General features: G+C 40.8%; 2 protein-coding genes across 4 annotated transcripts in view; one reads left to right on the plus strand and one right to left on the minus strand.

Moving 5' to 3' along the window:
* Positions 1 to 5946, plus strand: part of LOC137978823 (hapless 2-like) — a 24524-nt gene extending 18578 nt beyond the window's left edge. For both annotated transcript variants that reach the window (XM_068825910.1, XM_068825909.1), the window contains exons 13-17: positions 859 to 1223; positions 2156 to 2573; positions 3946 to 4029; positions 4631 to 4726; positions 5780 to 5946. In XM_068825910.1, coding sequence (XP_068682011.1) covers positions 859 to 1223; positions 2156 to 2573; positions 3946 to 4029; positions 4631 to 4726; positions 5780 to 5926 — 1110 coding nt within the window. In that variant the 3' untranslated portion in view covers positions 5927 to 5946. The remainder of the gene's footprint in view (positions 1 to 858; positions 1224 to 2155; positions 2574 to 3945; positions 4030 to 4630; positions 4727 to 5779) is intronic.
* The window catches only part of LOC137978824 (transcriptional adapter 2-beta-like), a 14494-nt gene continuing 4935 nt past the window's right edge, over positions 5942 to 15500 (minus strand). The window contains exons 7-20 of one of the 2 annotated variants that reach the window (XM_068825912.1): positions 15192 to 15245; positions 13998 to 14101; positions 13817 to 13889; positions 13636 to 13699; positions 12384 to 12430; positions 12253 to 12283; positions 11779 to 11858; positions 11616 to 11687; positions 11279 to 11343; positions 11122 to 11171; positions 10689 to 10717; positions 10508 to 10590; positions 9756 to 9818; positions 5942 to 6518 (exon numbers count right to left, since the gene is read on the minus strand). In XM_068825912.1, the coding sequence (XP_068682013.1) occupies positions 6396 to 6518; positions 9756 to 9818; positions 10508 to 10590; positions 10689 to 10717; positions 11122 to 11171; positions 11279 to 11343; positions 11616 to 11687; positions 11779 to 11858; positions 12253 to 12283; positions 12384 to 12430; positions 13636 to 13699; positions 13817 to 13889; positions 13998 to 14101; positions 15192 to 15245 (938 nt within the window). In that variant the 3' untranslated portion in view covers positions 5942 to 6395. Of the gene's footprint in view, positions 6519 to 9755; positions 9819 to 10507; positions 10591 to 10688; positions 10718 to 11121; positions 11172 to 11275; positions 11344 to 11615; positions 11688 to 11778; positions 11859 to 12252; positions 12284 to 12383; positions 12431 to 13635; positions 13700 to 13816; positions 13890 to 13997; positions 14102 to 15191; positions 15246 to 15500 lie in introns of both variants that reach the window. The other variant, XM_068825911.1, reaches the window with a different exon arrangement.

Raw genomic sequence — 15500 nt, forward strand, 5'->3', positions numbered from 1 at the left:
TTTTTAAACCAATCACTAAGCATAGCAATTCAATCGCATAATTACTTTCGACAGTCTTCTGAAAACTGCTCTATGACAACTGCTCTATTACAAATCTTCTGAATTCAATCTACTAATACAACACTACAATACAATACTACACTGCTAATTCAATACTTCAAGAGGACCCACAGCTATGAGATACTTGTGCTGGCAATATACTTGCTCCATTTTAGGTTATAGTCGGATGCGTTTCTTCGCAAATTGCTCTTTGATATTTTAGAAAAGGAGGATGTCTATATTCAAATCCCCATGATTATCCAAAAAGTAGGTACATAGATACCATTGTTATTTATTTAGTTTTGTAATCTGCAAAGCTTGTTTTTTAATTTGTTTTAATTTAAGGTCTGAATTGTTTCTTTAAGGTATTTATTTGAGTTGTTCGTGTATTTGTTTTGCCCCGCCTCGACTAGCTTCTCAGCTATTTGCGGGTCAAACTACCCCAACTTGTATTTTAAAGTTGGAATAAAGTTGAGTTGAGTTGAGTTGAGTTTCTGGAAAATTTGATAGGCTCACATTCTAAAATCCAAGGCTCACCTCTGTTGCGTCCAGCAACATGTTGGGCGAAACGATTAATCGAAGCAAAACTGTTCCATACAGTCATTGATCTACTGATCGAAAAACACTAAATTATGTTATCCAACATGGTATGCTAAAGGCCGCAATGTTGGCCAATAGTATTGCAATGTTAATCCCGGGCCTCTGCAGCACGCGCATTTGTGACGTCACTAAGGGTAAATTTCTTCTATTAGCGCGATTATTTTTGTTTGAGTATTTTGTTCAACCACAATTTCAAGACTTTTCCTCGCTCGTTCTTAGTGTTACGAAGGCGGATTCAAATGCGTGGAAAGAGACGACAGAGAATGGGACAAAGAAAAACCGACCGAGAGTGGCCTGGACTTCGGTGGCGCCGTGGATATATGGACAAAAATTAAAAACGTTGCCAAAAAAGTCGGGAAAATCTTCAAATTCTTCACGACGCCAGGTGGCATTGGAAGTCTTGCTGGTATTCTTGTGGGATTAGGAGCTCTCAAGGCCCTCATGGGTCTTAAGAAGAAGGGATCTGCAGTAGCACGGTTCGGAATGGGCGGGTTCAAGAAGGGAAAACAAGAGAAACGAAACAAGGCAGGACAGATTGTTGTGGTTGAGTACAACGAGGAAGGAGATGAAATAGATCCCGTCACGTAAGTAATTTAAGGTCGTGGACTCCAGAAGTCAACTGCAACAGTCCTAGCAGTAAAGCGGGGCAAATTGTCACATGAATCTAGTTTAACGGCCTTGCTCCTTTGAAATCTCCTGTAGCTCAGTGGTAGAGCATCCGAACTAACAATCGGAAGCCGGTCGTTGGTTCGACCTCTACAAAGGAGCACTCGGATTTTTTTCCGAGTATCCCCGAGTCTCTTATAGTTCAGTGGCAGAGCATCCGAACTAGTAATCGGAAGGAAGGTCCTAGGTTCGACTCCTGCAAAGGAGCACTCGGCCGATTTTTTCCGAGTATCCCCGAATCATCATCGGAAACATACATCTCATAATGACTATAACTTATACCACATATTAATTTACACTACATGACCAATTTCCATAGCCGGCTATATAATATATAAATTGATTCCCTATTTCGTAACACTTTTGTAAAAAAGTCGGCTCGCTTTTCTTCCCTGGCTTATACACAATTTAGAACTGTGTCCAACGTAAAAACCTATTCCGGCGCTATTTTTTTTTTCTTTTCTCGTCGTCGGAAAGTAAGACCCTTTATTACCAAATTACCCCTTGGATGATATGAGAGGACATGAAAGGGAGAGCTTGAGCCCGAGGATAAAATGTGCTTCATATTGATCTCTGAGAGATCTGGCTGCGGAGATGGAGGCACGGGAAAGACTTTTACAGGAAGAGTAAAAAACTTTATATTTTGAACGAAGTAAATTTCTAAATCTTTTAGTCATCGCTTTACTAATTTGTAGACAAGCTGTCAATCACTGTGAGCTAGGTCAGCTGTTTTGAAGTAAAACGTGGATTGAGTTTATCATAATCGTGGAACGTTCCTCTCCACACATCCATTCAGTTTTTTTCTAAAATCGTGACGTGTTCTTAGTTGCTATTTTATCTTCTTTTACAGAAAAGAAGTTACCAAACCACGCAACAAGACCAAGGAATTCCTTTTAAACTTGATTTTCTTCTTCATCTTTCCTTTCCTGCTGTTGTTTAAACTTTGGAAAAAGATCGAACCTTACTGCTGCAGAAAAAAGCCGGAGACCGAAGAGGACACAAAAAAGGACACAGAAGATTCTCGCAAGGAGGACAAACAAGACCCTGATGAAGAGATATTGAAGGGGGAAGGCACTTTGAGAGATGAGAGTTCAAGTCCACCGGAGAGAAGTTTTAGTAGCAAGGAGAACTTTGTGGGGACCAAACGTAGCCACAGTGCAGATAGCAGCGGAAGTAATTTGATGATTAAGAAAAGCAAACATGGCAGTAATGACAACATTGAAGCTGCTGAAGTCAGACAAGAGAAAGCGGACAAAAAGAGTACCGAGGTACAGCAGTACAGTAGAAGTGATAGAGCTGTTTTCGAGTGAGCGCTGTATAACTATCCTTCTAGCGGTTTGTTGAGTCAATTGTGGTTTGTCACGCAATCGAGAGTAGGGAGCTTACGAAAGGAAGACGACGACGGCTACGAGGACTTCATTTAAAAATACAAGTTCGCGTTATTCATATCACTACGAAACTATTTCATGTCGTTTCGCGTTAAAAATGTGTAGTAACTGGAATTAAACTGGTATGACTCGGTTGGACGCGTAGAGAGAGAACTGAAAATTCACCGTCATGTGCTAACGTCCTCTACAGAACCTTGAATTTGGTCATTTCACGTCGTCATTTGGGAGATGACGGCAAAGAAATGTACCAAAATGTAAAACGCACGTGCAGAGCGTGCAGAGCCATTGGTTTTACTCACTAAAGCTATTGTTTTGTAGCGTCGTCGTTGCCGTCGGCGTTGTCGTTTCGTAAGCTCCCTTGTAACGGCCGAGAGCAGGAGCGCATGAGTGCATGAGTAGCAGCCTCCCTATTCACTATATCCTTGAGACAACCTTTGCGCCTATCTTTCTCAGTATTTTTCAAACTAACCCATTCTGCAGAAGACTCACAATTACATAAAGTTACTTCAATTTACGCAAATTTTATAAACTGTTTTTGCTATTTTTTGTCTTTGTTTGATAATAACTTTATTCTGATAAACAGTGTGTGCGGAGCCAAAGAACTCATGGCGGTCTAAAAATAGAAAGATACGCGCAAAGTTTGACTCATAGGGCTTGTATGGGAAGAGTCAAGTTCCTACTCGTGGGCTCTACTGAGGGAAACTTTCCCAATCCTCCCTCGTCCGTTTCTGTCGATTGCGTGGCAATTCTAGCGCGTCGAAGTCTCCTATTTAACGAAAGGAACTAGTTTTGGTTTCATCATTACTAGCTGAGAATCCGCTCCTTGGTGGAAAGTACCTCCTGAAGATCTGGACATGTTGGTTTTCTGCTGTTTTGTCCATCCCATCTAGTTAAATTTTCTTTCCGTTTCTGTTCAGTATTTTCTATTCATTCTACATGACTCTTGTTCTTTACGGTTCCTCAAAGAATCTTCTTCACGGTTCCGTTTTTCTTCCTGGTTCTTTTACGTTCACTTTCGCACCTGTCCGGTTTCACTCTCACATCTCATTACAATCGTCTCATTTCCCATTTCGTTTCTTTCTTGATTCACACTATAATCAATGATTTATACAACACGCAATATATTACAAAAAGAGAAACAACGCAGATAGAATTAAATTGAAAAAAAATTGATTTCGTCGTTCTCCAGTCCAGTCTATTGATATCCCGTTCCTTTCTTTAAATTCTGTTATACTTTTGTTTTCTGCTCCAGCCTCCTGATGATATTAAACCACTGCTTGACACAATTGTTTATCATCATTTCAATGACACTGATGCCGTAGCAGGTGAACTCGAGGTAGGTAACCGTTCAACTGATATATTCAGGAAGTTAATAATTGTATACAGTGACGCAGCACGTTGACGAATACACGGCAGCGGCAGAATACGCAGCTTTCGAAAGCTCGCGTATTTCCAGCTGTCATTACTTTTTGGCGGAGAGAAACGACAGCCCATAACACATCGGATACCGAAAATGTTAGCAGCCCGCCTATCGCTTGTTCAATGGTTTCCCGGGCAGCCTCAATTAATTCCATATTTTTTAAGGAGAGTATTGTGTAAAATAGGTTTATGTCCACTATGTACGGAAGTTAACGAAAGGATTTAGCGAAAACAGCTGATGTGTGCAATGAGTTACTAGGCTGATTTAGCAACAGAACGGGAACGTCAGTGGCGACGGCGCGCGCAGAAAAAACACCAATGAGAATTCAGAATAGAATAGACTCCACTCTTTTCTTCTCTATTCTAAACTCTCATTGGTAGTTTTGCTGCGCGCGACGTCGCCACTGACGTTCCCGTTCTGTTTGCTAAATCAGCCTAGTAACTAATAATTGGTGAAGGTACGTCTTAGGCTTACCCAACCGAACTCGTTTTTAACAAGAAACTTGTTTTTACTTTAGGAACCTGGCCCTGAATTCTGTTTAGCCGGTAAAATAACGTGTGTCCCACGGCCTACAAGTATTCAATACAGATTTGATCTGCTCATGGCATTACAGGTATGAGCAGAAGTTAGTTAAAGTGGATGTCAGCTTGACGTTCCTTCGGACATCCAAGTTAGCACCTGCTTAAAAGTAGCCGGAAGTGTGATTGTGATAGGCTAGTAGAACGCAGTTCGGTCCAGTACCTTGGCTAGGTAAGGTAAAGTCTGCGTACGAGCCAAGGAGGCCCATCAGGCCGGCGCTTATCTCCGGTTTCCGTAACATGAAGCGACCAGGAGTATTTCTACTACCCCCTGGATGGGATGCTAGTCCATCGCAGGGTTACCCCCAGCATTAAATTCGCCGGTACCCATTTATACACCTGGGTGGAGAGAGGCACCGTGAGAGTAAGTTGTCTTGCTCAAGAACACAACACAATGTCCCCGGCCAGGCCTCGATCCGGAGTCGAGCGCACTAACCATGAGGCCACCGCGCCTATCACACCTTGGCAAGGTGGCGCGTGGCTGGAGGTTTTGTTATGGAGCACGCAAGATTTCGCGCGGTGAAACAGCGAAAGCGCGCGGCGAAGCCAAGAACTGCTTGACCGGATTGACCGACTTCTTTTGAGTAGTCCGTACGCTGACACGGACAGTTTTGATTGGACAATTACACGTCAATCAGATGTTTGGAAACCCCAACATCCCATAGGGTTATGAACACTCAATTGATTGGAGGAGCGGAAAGTTTATCCGGCGTATCGTCCTCCGGCCCCACATGTTCTAATGCTGGGTTACTTTATCCAGAAGGTAAGTCACTATCCAAAGTATAAAACACACTCCGCGTTAAACGTTGGCCAAGGCTGTCGTAAACGTCGCCTTGGGTGTGCTTATCCACGGTTACGTGATCAAATGGTGAAATCTTTGCTCAGAATGGAACTGTTGGATAGCGACTTAGACGCAGGATAAAGTCATCGCGCCTTAGAACTCTAGAGCTTGATCAGGGAGCGCAAAACGTCGAACCATTTGCGGAACGTTTTTCCCAGTTTTTTTTTCTAAGCACTTGAAAAGGCTTCGCGCACAACTATATCATTCGGTCATCGAATGTAACATGTTTTTTTCGTTTGAATTTCAGATCTGTTACAATGTGAATGGAAAGCAAGTGCTGATGAGTACACCAGGCATACTCGAACCGTATCTATTTTCTAAACTCATGACTGTAACGGAAATTAGAGAGCGCATTGCCTTGACACCAAAAGCCCCCTGCTTAAACCTCAAATGATGAAACGAAAAAATATTGTAACGATTATTTAATGTCAGTCGCAAGATACAATAAAAATTCACATCTCGTTATCATTCTGGCGAAAACTTCGCGTCATTATTATAGATTACTTAAAAACTAAAAATTTCGACTCATATTTTCATTTTTTACATAGCTTCTTGCCAGAGTATTAGTTCATAAATAGCTGAAGAACTTAGAAATAACGGACGTAATAGACCATTTCCGAGATTCCGTTCCCCTATGTCACAAAACGAGTCTTCGAGCGAACCAATTCAAATGAACATGATTTGTCTATTTTCCTGTATATTAAACTCATCATTTGACTAGGTTCACACGAAGACTCGTTTTACATCTCAGGCAAAGAGCATTTAATATCCGTCTTTTTAAATTACAATATAAATAGTAGATGTGCCTTATACAGACAGCAAGACACAACAGGGAAAGCCGCTAACCGAAACTTCCGCGGACGTCACGAAGTAGCCACCCAGCCACTCTCTTTGAGGAAATTCACAATGTGCTTTCTATGTGTCTTATCGAGATTTGGCGGGTAGCGTGTCTTGACCTGAACACCTTGGCGTCGTAAGAGGTTGTCCTGAAATAAATCAAAACCAAATTGAGAACAGGGGTTTTCAAATGTACACTTTTCTAGCAGTTTTCGGTTGACAACAGAGGACTTCAAGGCCAAAGACGGAAGGCAACAGATGAACCCCGCTCCCGACTTTAAATAGCCCGCGGGAACTTATAAAGCGAACGTTTCTCCTAAGAGGGAGTACAAAAGAACATAGGGAGCTTAAGCAGGCGCGTTTTTGAGACGCGGACGGCAACCGGAAGAGAACATTTCGCGTGCCAGGACAGAGGTGTCTCCTAGATTTTTATACTTATAATCTCTAATAGAGAAAAGATACTTAGCACTATAAATGTGGTTGAGTGAAGACAAGTTGAAAGGGAAAACAGCTCACTTCCGGTTGCCGTCCGCGTCTCAAAAACGCGCGTGCTTAAGCTCCCTATTAATATTAGTTGCAGTTATGCACACCTTGGGTTTGGGGCCTTCCGGAAGGTAAATTGCTTGGGTTTGGTTCAGCTCAGGTTTCATGTTACCCTTGGGGATGCGGTTACAAAGTAAAAGACTCCCCCCATGTTAACATAATAGGGTAATAATACGGTATAATCAATATAATTAGGGATCTTCGTGTATTAGCTACGCCGATCTGCTTTATGATTGGCCAAGCCACCTCTTGGAGCAGATACACCGTACTTTTCAGTTCAGGAACTGTCATGGGAAGTTCTTTTGTTCTTTTTGATGTATCCATAGAAATAACCCTAGCCGGGGCAGCTTCGGTCTAGGGAAAGCGTCCTTGCCCGTGGGCAAAGGCTATTTACCCATGGTTAAAAGGGCTAGTGTAACCACAGCTATTATCATTAAAATGAGTGGTAGCAACGTGCGACACGCATTTTAGTAAATTTCTTTGACGCACTCTGCAGAACAACGAGAAATTCCCTATTTGGGGTTTTTGACGACAACGTGTTAATACCATAGTGAATCACCGTATGAAAAACATTTGAACTGCATTTCGAAGCATATGAAGATTTGTGACAATCGCACTTACGAACTGCTCTTGCAACAACGAAAGAAAAGCCTAAAATTCAGGTTTGAACGGAACCCAAACCCAGGACCTCTGCGAAACCAGTGCAGTGCTCTTCCAACTAAACTATCAAGCCAATCGGGAGCTTGGGACCGTTTCTCGAAAGTCCCGAAGACTTTTCGGGCCCGCCAAGCGCTTGTTTTGGAAAGGTGATCTTTTAACACGTTTTCAAGGTAACGTAAAGCAAAATGACTGTGAAGTTTGACAACTTAAATCCTCTCCGTTTTTGAGATACAAAGGAAATTGTCACACCCGAAAATGGCCCGTAAAGTTTCGAGACTTTCGAGAAACGAGTGCCAGGTCACTTTTTTGTGAGTTCGTAATAAACCAGTTGAGGATGAGTAGAGTTTGAAGGAACGCTTTCGTTGACTGTGCTGTTGTCAATGCTTAGAATACCTTCTTTTTCAGCCGTTCCGAACTGATTTCTTGCCAAGTGCTCGAAAACGAGAAAAGTTGACCATGTAAATCAAAAGAAATAGTTTTTTCCCCGTAAAAACACAGGAAACGGAACTAGTCACGGAAGGTAAAAAGAAAACCGCCAGGCCACAGACCAAAAGATGGATTACGCTATCCACCGGATAAATTAGTTTCGCTATGACTTATCCGCTGGATAGTAATTTATGCGGTGGATAGTAATTTATGCGGTGGATAGTAATTTATCCGGCGGATAGTAATTTATCCGCTCGATAGTAATTTATCCGGCGGATAGTAATTTATCTGGCGGATAGTAATTTATCCGCTGGATAGTAATTTATCCAGCGGATAGTAATTTATCCGCTGGATAGCAATTTATCCGCTGGATAGTAATTTATCCGGCGGATAGTAATTTATCCATGGGATAGTAATTTATCCGCTGGATAGTAATTTATCCGGCGGATAGTAATTTATCCGGCGGATACTAATTTATCCGCTAGATAGTAATTCATCTGCTGGATAGTAATTTATCCGGCGGATAGTAATTTATGCGGTGGATAGTAATTTATCTGCTGGATAGTAATTTATCCGCCGGATAGTAGTTTATCCGCTGGATAGTAATTTATCCGGCGGATAGTAATTTATCTGGCGGATAGTAATTTATCCATGGGATAGTAATTTATCTGCTGGATAGTAATTTATCCGCCGGATAGTAGTTTATCCGCTGGATAGTAATTTATCCGGCGGATAGTAATTTATCTGGCGGATAGTAATTTATCCAGCGGATAGTAATTTATCCGCTGGATAGCAATTTATCCGCTGGATAGTAATTTATCCGGCGGATAGTAATTTATCCATGGGATAGTAATTTATCCACTGGATAGTAATTTATCCGGCAGATAGTAATTTATCCGCTGGATAGTAATTCATCTGCTGGATAGTAATTTATCCGGCGGATAGTAATTTATCCGCTGGATAGTAATTTATCCGCCGGATAGTAGTTTATCCGCTGGATAGTAATTTATCCGGTGGATAGTAATTTATCCGGTGGATAGTAATTTATCCGCTGGATAGTAATTTCTCCGCCGGATAGTAGTTTATCCGCTGGATAGTAATTTATCCGGTGGATAGTAATTTATCCGCTGGATAGTAATTTCTCCGCCGGATAGTAGTTTATCCGCTGGATAGTAATTTATCCGGTGGATAGTAATTTATCTGGCGGATAGTAATTTATCCGGCGGATAGTAATTTATCCGCTGGATAGTAATTCATCTGCTGGATAGTAATTTATCCGCTGGATAGTAATTTATCCGGCGGATAGTAATTTATCCGCTGGATAGTAATTTATCCGCGGGATAGTAATTTATCCGCTGGATTGTCATTTATCCGCTGGATAGTAATTTATCCGGCGGATAGCGCTATCCATCGTTTGAACAACTGAGGCCAGGAGTGCTGAACACCCTCCCAGAGCTTCAGTCCAGTTGTTCGAAAGCTGATTAACACTGATTCGCGATTAAAATGAAATACAATCCATGGTTTCAATGTTGCGCTTCACTGAAAAAGGCCTTAAAATCTAATTTTATGCTGAAGGAAAACAAAACGTCGAATTCAAATTTGAACGCTAAAAATCTATGGAAAGAATTTACGGTAGGTAAATAAAATGAAGAAAAAAATTCCAGTAATCCAGAATTAGCATTATCCGGCTTCAAACAACTGACCAGAGGAGGCTAAAGATAAGAAAACAAGGATTTTTTTCTTGTGTCTTTACAAACCTTAAGTATGATGGTTTTGATTGTGAGGTAAAATCCCGGATTCATTTGCAATGAAACACAAAGCTGTCGAGAAAAACGACATAACAAAGTTAAGTTTTTCAAAAAAGTTGAAAAATTCAAACTCTTGTCCGTGAAGTTACATCTAGGTTGGTCTCAGAACAAGAGTTATTCTTTCCCGCGAGCTTCGTTGCCCCGTGTTTCTTTCGGTTAGTGAGATGTAACACACTTTCTTGTACATTTCACATGGTAGGCGCTCTATGATTGGTCACTTTGGTATGACATTTTCGACAACACGGCCAATTGAACTTTTTTGCGCGATCTGATTACCAAATGATATAATTAAATACCTCACTTACAAAGTTTTTTCTACCTCATTGCAAGATACAGCAAGCTGCAAGATACCGCTTTCCTGTTTTTTTCTCATTTATTCCACGAGCTCGGATAGCATCGAGGCGAGGTATATCCCATAATAAGTGTGACTGAAACTTGTGAGTCGCTAGAGTACTTAAAAGCGATTTTGCGCAATTCGGTCAAATCGTGGTTGAGCTGAAAGAGCTAATGATAAGAAAACGCCTTCAGCTTTCAACACATCCCATTTTTCACGCAGAAATCTTAGTTTCGTAGAAAAACGGGCATACCTCACTGTACTAGGATTCCCGCAAATTTGATTTCAGGCTCTTGATAACAAAATGCTAAAAAATGCTAAAAAATTGCTTCCAGTAACCTAAACTTTAGAAAGTCAGAAAAAATACCTGTCTTTCAACTGGCGATAGTAATTTATACGTTGTACAATTTTTTATTTCATCCGCGAAAGTCGGTGAAGAAAGCGAGCAATCTGCAAAAGAAACGAACAAAACTGGTTGGAAGAGTTGCCTCGACATGGAGTGGTGGCACCATCATTACAGACTATATTTGTTGAAATCAAAGTGGTACCTTTTTCTTCTTTGTCTTCCGAAACGGCTCTGCGAAAGCAAATTAGAAGAAAACAAAAACATGTGGTTGGCGGTGCAAGGAGAGGGTTGAGAGAAAACACCAAAAGGGCACAACTCGCCCGCTGAATGGCTTTGGTCGGGCAGTACCTGGTGAAAGCGAGGCTAGGGTGTCTGAACAAACTTCTTTTTCTGGCCTTTCTCCACACAAGGCCCTAGCCCATACCCCTTAAAATACCGTGGTACTCCTGAAGGTCACATTTTCCAAAAAATAGCGCGCGGTTCATGGGGCCAGTTGTGGTAAGGAAACGCGCGTGAAGAGCGGGCGCACACTCCTCCTCCGCGCGCGTCCCACTTAAGCTCGAGTTCGGATACCGGTAACGAAGCTTTGAATGTTCCAAGCTCGGTACCAAAACAGGAAATATTTAGCTACTCACTCATTCTTTTTTCCCATGGAAACGTTCGTTCTCCTTGGTTGTGTACCTCCCTACGGAAATAAATAGAAATTCATTTTAACATTTTCCCACCGATGTTTTCAGGAAGAACACCCTTACACAATGCTCGACAAAATGCAGTGATGTTAAAAAGTACCACCATTTTCCTTTTGTTTTCCTTCCGTCTTTCTCGTCGTAACCTCTGATCGTCATATTCCTGACACTCTGGAAATAAAATAGACCGCTCGTTTTCAACATTGATTTCATTAAATTTAAACCATGTAAGACCACAAGCTATATTTGGCGTACGCAATGGAATAAACACACTGAAGCTTTCCTAGCCTCCACTAATTCCAATACAGGAGACGTGGAAGTTCAAGCAAGTCCAGAAGCAAAATCGCGAGATGTCCAAGAAAGGAGGTTCGCACGCGCGTCAGTCGCGCATGACATCTCGCAAAAAAAGAGTGGTTACCAAATGATCAAGTAATTATGCTCACCCGCTAGTTTTGTGATTCCGTTTTTCCTGTATCTGATCAAGTCCTTTATTCTCGTTCTAAGTTCTCGTTCTCCTGTAAATAGAGAAAGAATGTTAAAATTCAACACGATTCAATACCCAATTTTTATGCGAAAATAATACATCTGCGTTTGGTGTAAACTTACTTAAATGGTCATTCAAAAATTCCTCCCATTCTCTTTGGGTTTTGAACCTTGCAAATACTCTTGTGGCATCTCGGAACTCCCTTAAAAAAGCAGAACATGCGCAGCCTACGTCAAGGACTTGGTTTAATTCACTGCAACTCTGGTATTCTCATCTTGATTTTCGCAAAAAGTTAAGGGGAACGAGCGCTTATGAGTCGAAAATCGAAAGGAGTTTCTAGAATTGTTTCGGTTTGCGTTGCGACGCTTGGTGATCGGCGTAAAAAAATATCACTCAACATTGTCAGCCAATCAGAGGTAAAGGCAAAATCAACAGTCAATATGATTGGCTCGCACATCTTTTCCCGCTGAATATTAGCGTCTGTTGTAATTGGCCAAAACACTACTTTGGTACGACGGAAAATCGAGTACGTGTAATCGGAGTTCTCAACCGACAGAGACGTGAAAAAAGGTCACTTGTTTCATCGATTAGCTTACCTGTCTTCCTTGCTGTATTTTCTACGGAGAGCTGGAAGAAGAAAAGAACTAGCCACTGGTACTAATTTCCAAAAGACAATTTCTCAGTGATTCCCAATGTTATGAATAATTGTAACCTCACCAAAACGTACCTATTATTCGATGTTTGCTCGCGATTAGTCCATGCTGTCTTGCAATACTATGAGGTGGAAGGAAAAAAATTACTTTCCTTTTGCAGCCAACCGAGAATATTTTGCTAGACCTAGCCGTATAATTTCACCCTGGAAAGGCCAAACGCAGTTCAGCTTTTCAGCAAGTAAGCTGGCTCACTCTAGACTCCGTTTTTAACTCGTTTTCAGGAAAAACAGGCTTGTGAACAGGTTTACGGAGTTTCTAATCCACAAATCGGACAAGACAGCAGGTGCAAAGTGTGAAAATTAGCAAGGATCGTTGCATTTCTCAAGAAGATATTCCTTGGGTGTTTTCCCTTCGACCAAAATTTACGAAAATTCCGAGCAAGGAATCGAATGAAACAAAAATCTTTTGGAATGAAATTCTGGAAATTTGGCAAAACTTATCGAGGTTGTCCTAACAATCCTGCACATCGCAAAAAATTCCGTCCACTTTGGCTCACGCTTAGCTTTCTTTATTTCTACGTTTTGGCAAGAAAGAGGTGATGTACACTTTTCGTCATGGTCGCCATGTTGGATGACCCAAACAATAGATCTCATTAATCATTATTATGTTGTAGATCTTCACTTTCTGCATATTCATTTTCTAGATCTTTACCATTTTATCATATAGGAAAAACTTGTAAAACTGTTTGATTCTTGCAAGCAACTATATCAAAAAGACAAGAAAGTTCGCTTTTCGGATTTTGACGCATGTCAGTCATTTGTGGCAGTTCAACCTTCCGCTTGACTTCCACCAGTTTCCTTTCCCGAGCGTCAGATTACCTCAAGGGTATAATAAATATCTTACTAACCTCGACTTCTTGGTCCGTACTATAAGTTACGGCTCTTTTTTTCCCTTTGTCACAAATCAACCGAAAATAACTCTGTCCGTAACTTACCGAACGGACCTCGACCTCGGTTAGTAAGAAGTACGTCATCTGCGACTTTAGCGAATAGCTTCAAACCATTCACAACAGTACAAATTTGGATTTTCCGCGGGAGATTTTTGGCTAAATGGAAGTCGCCCTTCGATCCAGGTTATAAGCTCTACAGTATCTTTGTCCAATTTATCTGTTGCTTGAAGCTCTTCGGTGAAACAAAGCAAGGCTCACAAATAATTATACCCATAGTCAAGATAATAATTATTATGGCACCAACTTCACTTTCCAAGAAGAATAGAAATTACGTTTTCTACATTGCAAAATTTCATGCGATGCTACGATAAACTTACTTTTTTCTACGTTGTCTTTCTTTGAGTCTGCGTAAATACATGTCTATGATTCCTAGTTTTAAATCTGAAATTTAAACAGAGTCAGGAATCAGAGAAGATTGGTTACATATTTATGGATAATAAAATAGAAATGTAAGGAACAATTTGCAAAACTCCATATTTACGAATCTCTGTCACCCACCAACTTCCACATCTTCATCATCGTAACTGAACTGTAAACCACTGACAAGAGTTTCCGATTCATTGTCATATTCCTGAAGGAAATGAGTATCAAACGTTTATTGCAAAACTGAGTTCTGTCTTAAATAAGAAAACAAGAGGTATTTCAAATGGAGTCTATTATTTGGTCCTAAAGTGGTCACCTTTTCAAAGTCATCTCTAAGTGGCATATATCCCAATTCTTGCTGTTCTGTGACACTCATCTCCACTGGTTCCGGAGGATGTAACAAGGTTGGTGATAAGACTTCTACCAGACGAAAAGAACATACTTGTTTAAGCTATGTAGAGTGGTATTTATGAACACTTTTCAAAGGTGCATGATTATATTTACTTATTTATGAATAGAGCAGTTTACAAATGACAGTCGAAAGTTTCAATTGAGTGTCGAAAGAAATTAGCGAATTGCATTGGTTTTTGCATTACTTCACTCAGTGATTGGTTCACAGTTCTCGCGCCATTTTTTCGACCAATCAGAAGTGAAACCAAAACCAATCGTGGCTCGCGCGTGCGCATTTTCCTGCGCTTTGTGTCGGCTACGGTGTAATTACTTCGAGTTTTGATTGGTTTACTGGATTGTCTCCGTCCTTTTTGATTGGCCAAAGTAATTATTTTGAGACTCGCTCTAATTACGCGGTTGTAATTGCGCCAGTTTCTCAACCCTTGAGAAGGAAAACCAAAAACAATCGCGACTTGCATGCGCGATTTTTCCCGCGCTTTCAACAAGTTACATGGAATTGCTACGAATTTGGATTGATTCATTGCGCTGTTTGTACCTGCTGTGATTGATCGTCGAAGTAATATCACTTTGGTATTTGTTTTATGACACTCCATTGAAAACCGCTCAAGAGAGACAGAAAAGAAAATGGAGCAGAAACAGTAGAACATAGGATTTAACTAGCTAGGGTTAAATGTGGTAAGAGAGTAGAAGAGGAAGTTTACGTGTATGCATGCAAAACAAGTCAACATGTTACTTCTGCAACAAGTGGTAATAGCAAGATACATGCCAGTACTGGTATACAGTATATAATACACAAAAGTGACTGCACAAGTGCTCTCCTTATTGGGAAGACTGTAAATTTCACCCTGTAAAAGCAGTTAAAATAAAAATGTTGTGTCTTTTGAGAAAGGAAAACTAGAATTCCCAAAGAAAGTCCTCCCAAAGCAGAGTAACACAATGAGTGAGTCTGCGAATCAAACCCAGGACATATTTATCGAAGGCAACTATTCTTATCACTGCAGCAGCTGATGGCAAAAGAGCACAAATGGAGGAGTAACAGAAAGGAGACAGCAGGGACACAAAACAACTCAACTTTTTCCGCAAATACATTGGCTCTGACCTTGATCAGGGGATGTGTGGTCCACAATCTTGTTCTTAAATGATTCGACAGTTGCTGAAGATCAAAATGTGTTGCACAGTAATGTTGAGAGGAAAGTCCCTTTAATTCACTCAAAAATCTGAGTATGAATAATAATAATTATGTATACTATATAATTTCTATATACTGCAATATGTAGATGTATTTATATTTTTCTTTATTAAATTTTTTGAACTCACAGTTTTTCGCTATACAGACCAACCCTAACCTCAAACCTTTACAGAATTGCTAACCTTAGGCCTAAGCACTATGCTTTAGATAATGACTAGG

The sequence above is a fragment of the Montipora foliosa genome, chromosome 12, assembly GCF_036669935.1.
Source record: "Montipora foliosa isolate CH-2021 chromosome 12, ASM3666993v2, whole genome shotgun sequence".
In the NCBI taxonomy this organism is placed as follows: Eukaryota; Metazoa; Cnidaria; class Anthozoa; order Scleractinia; family Acroporidae; genus Montipora; species Montipora foliosa.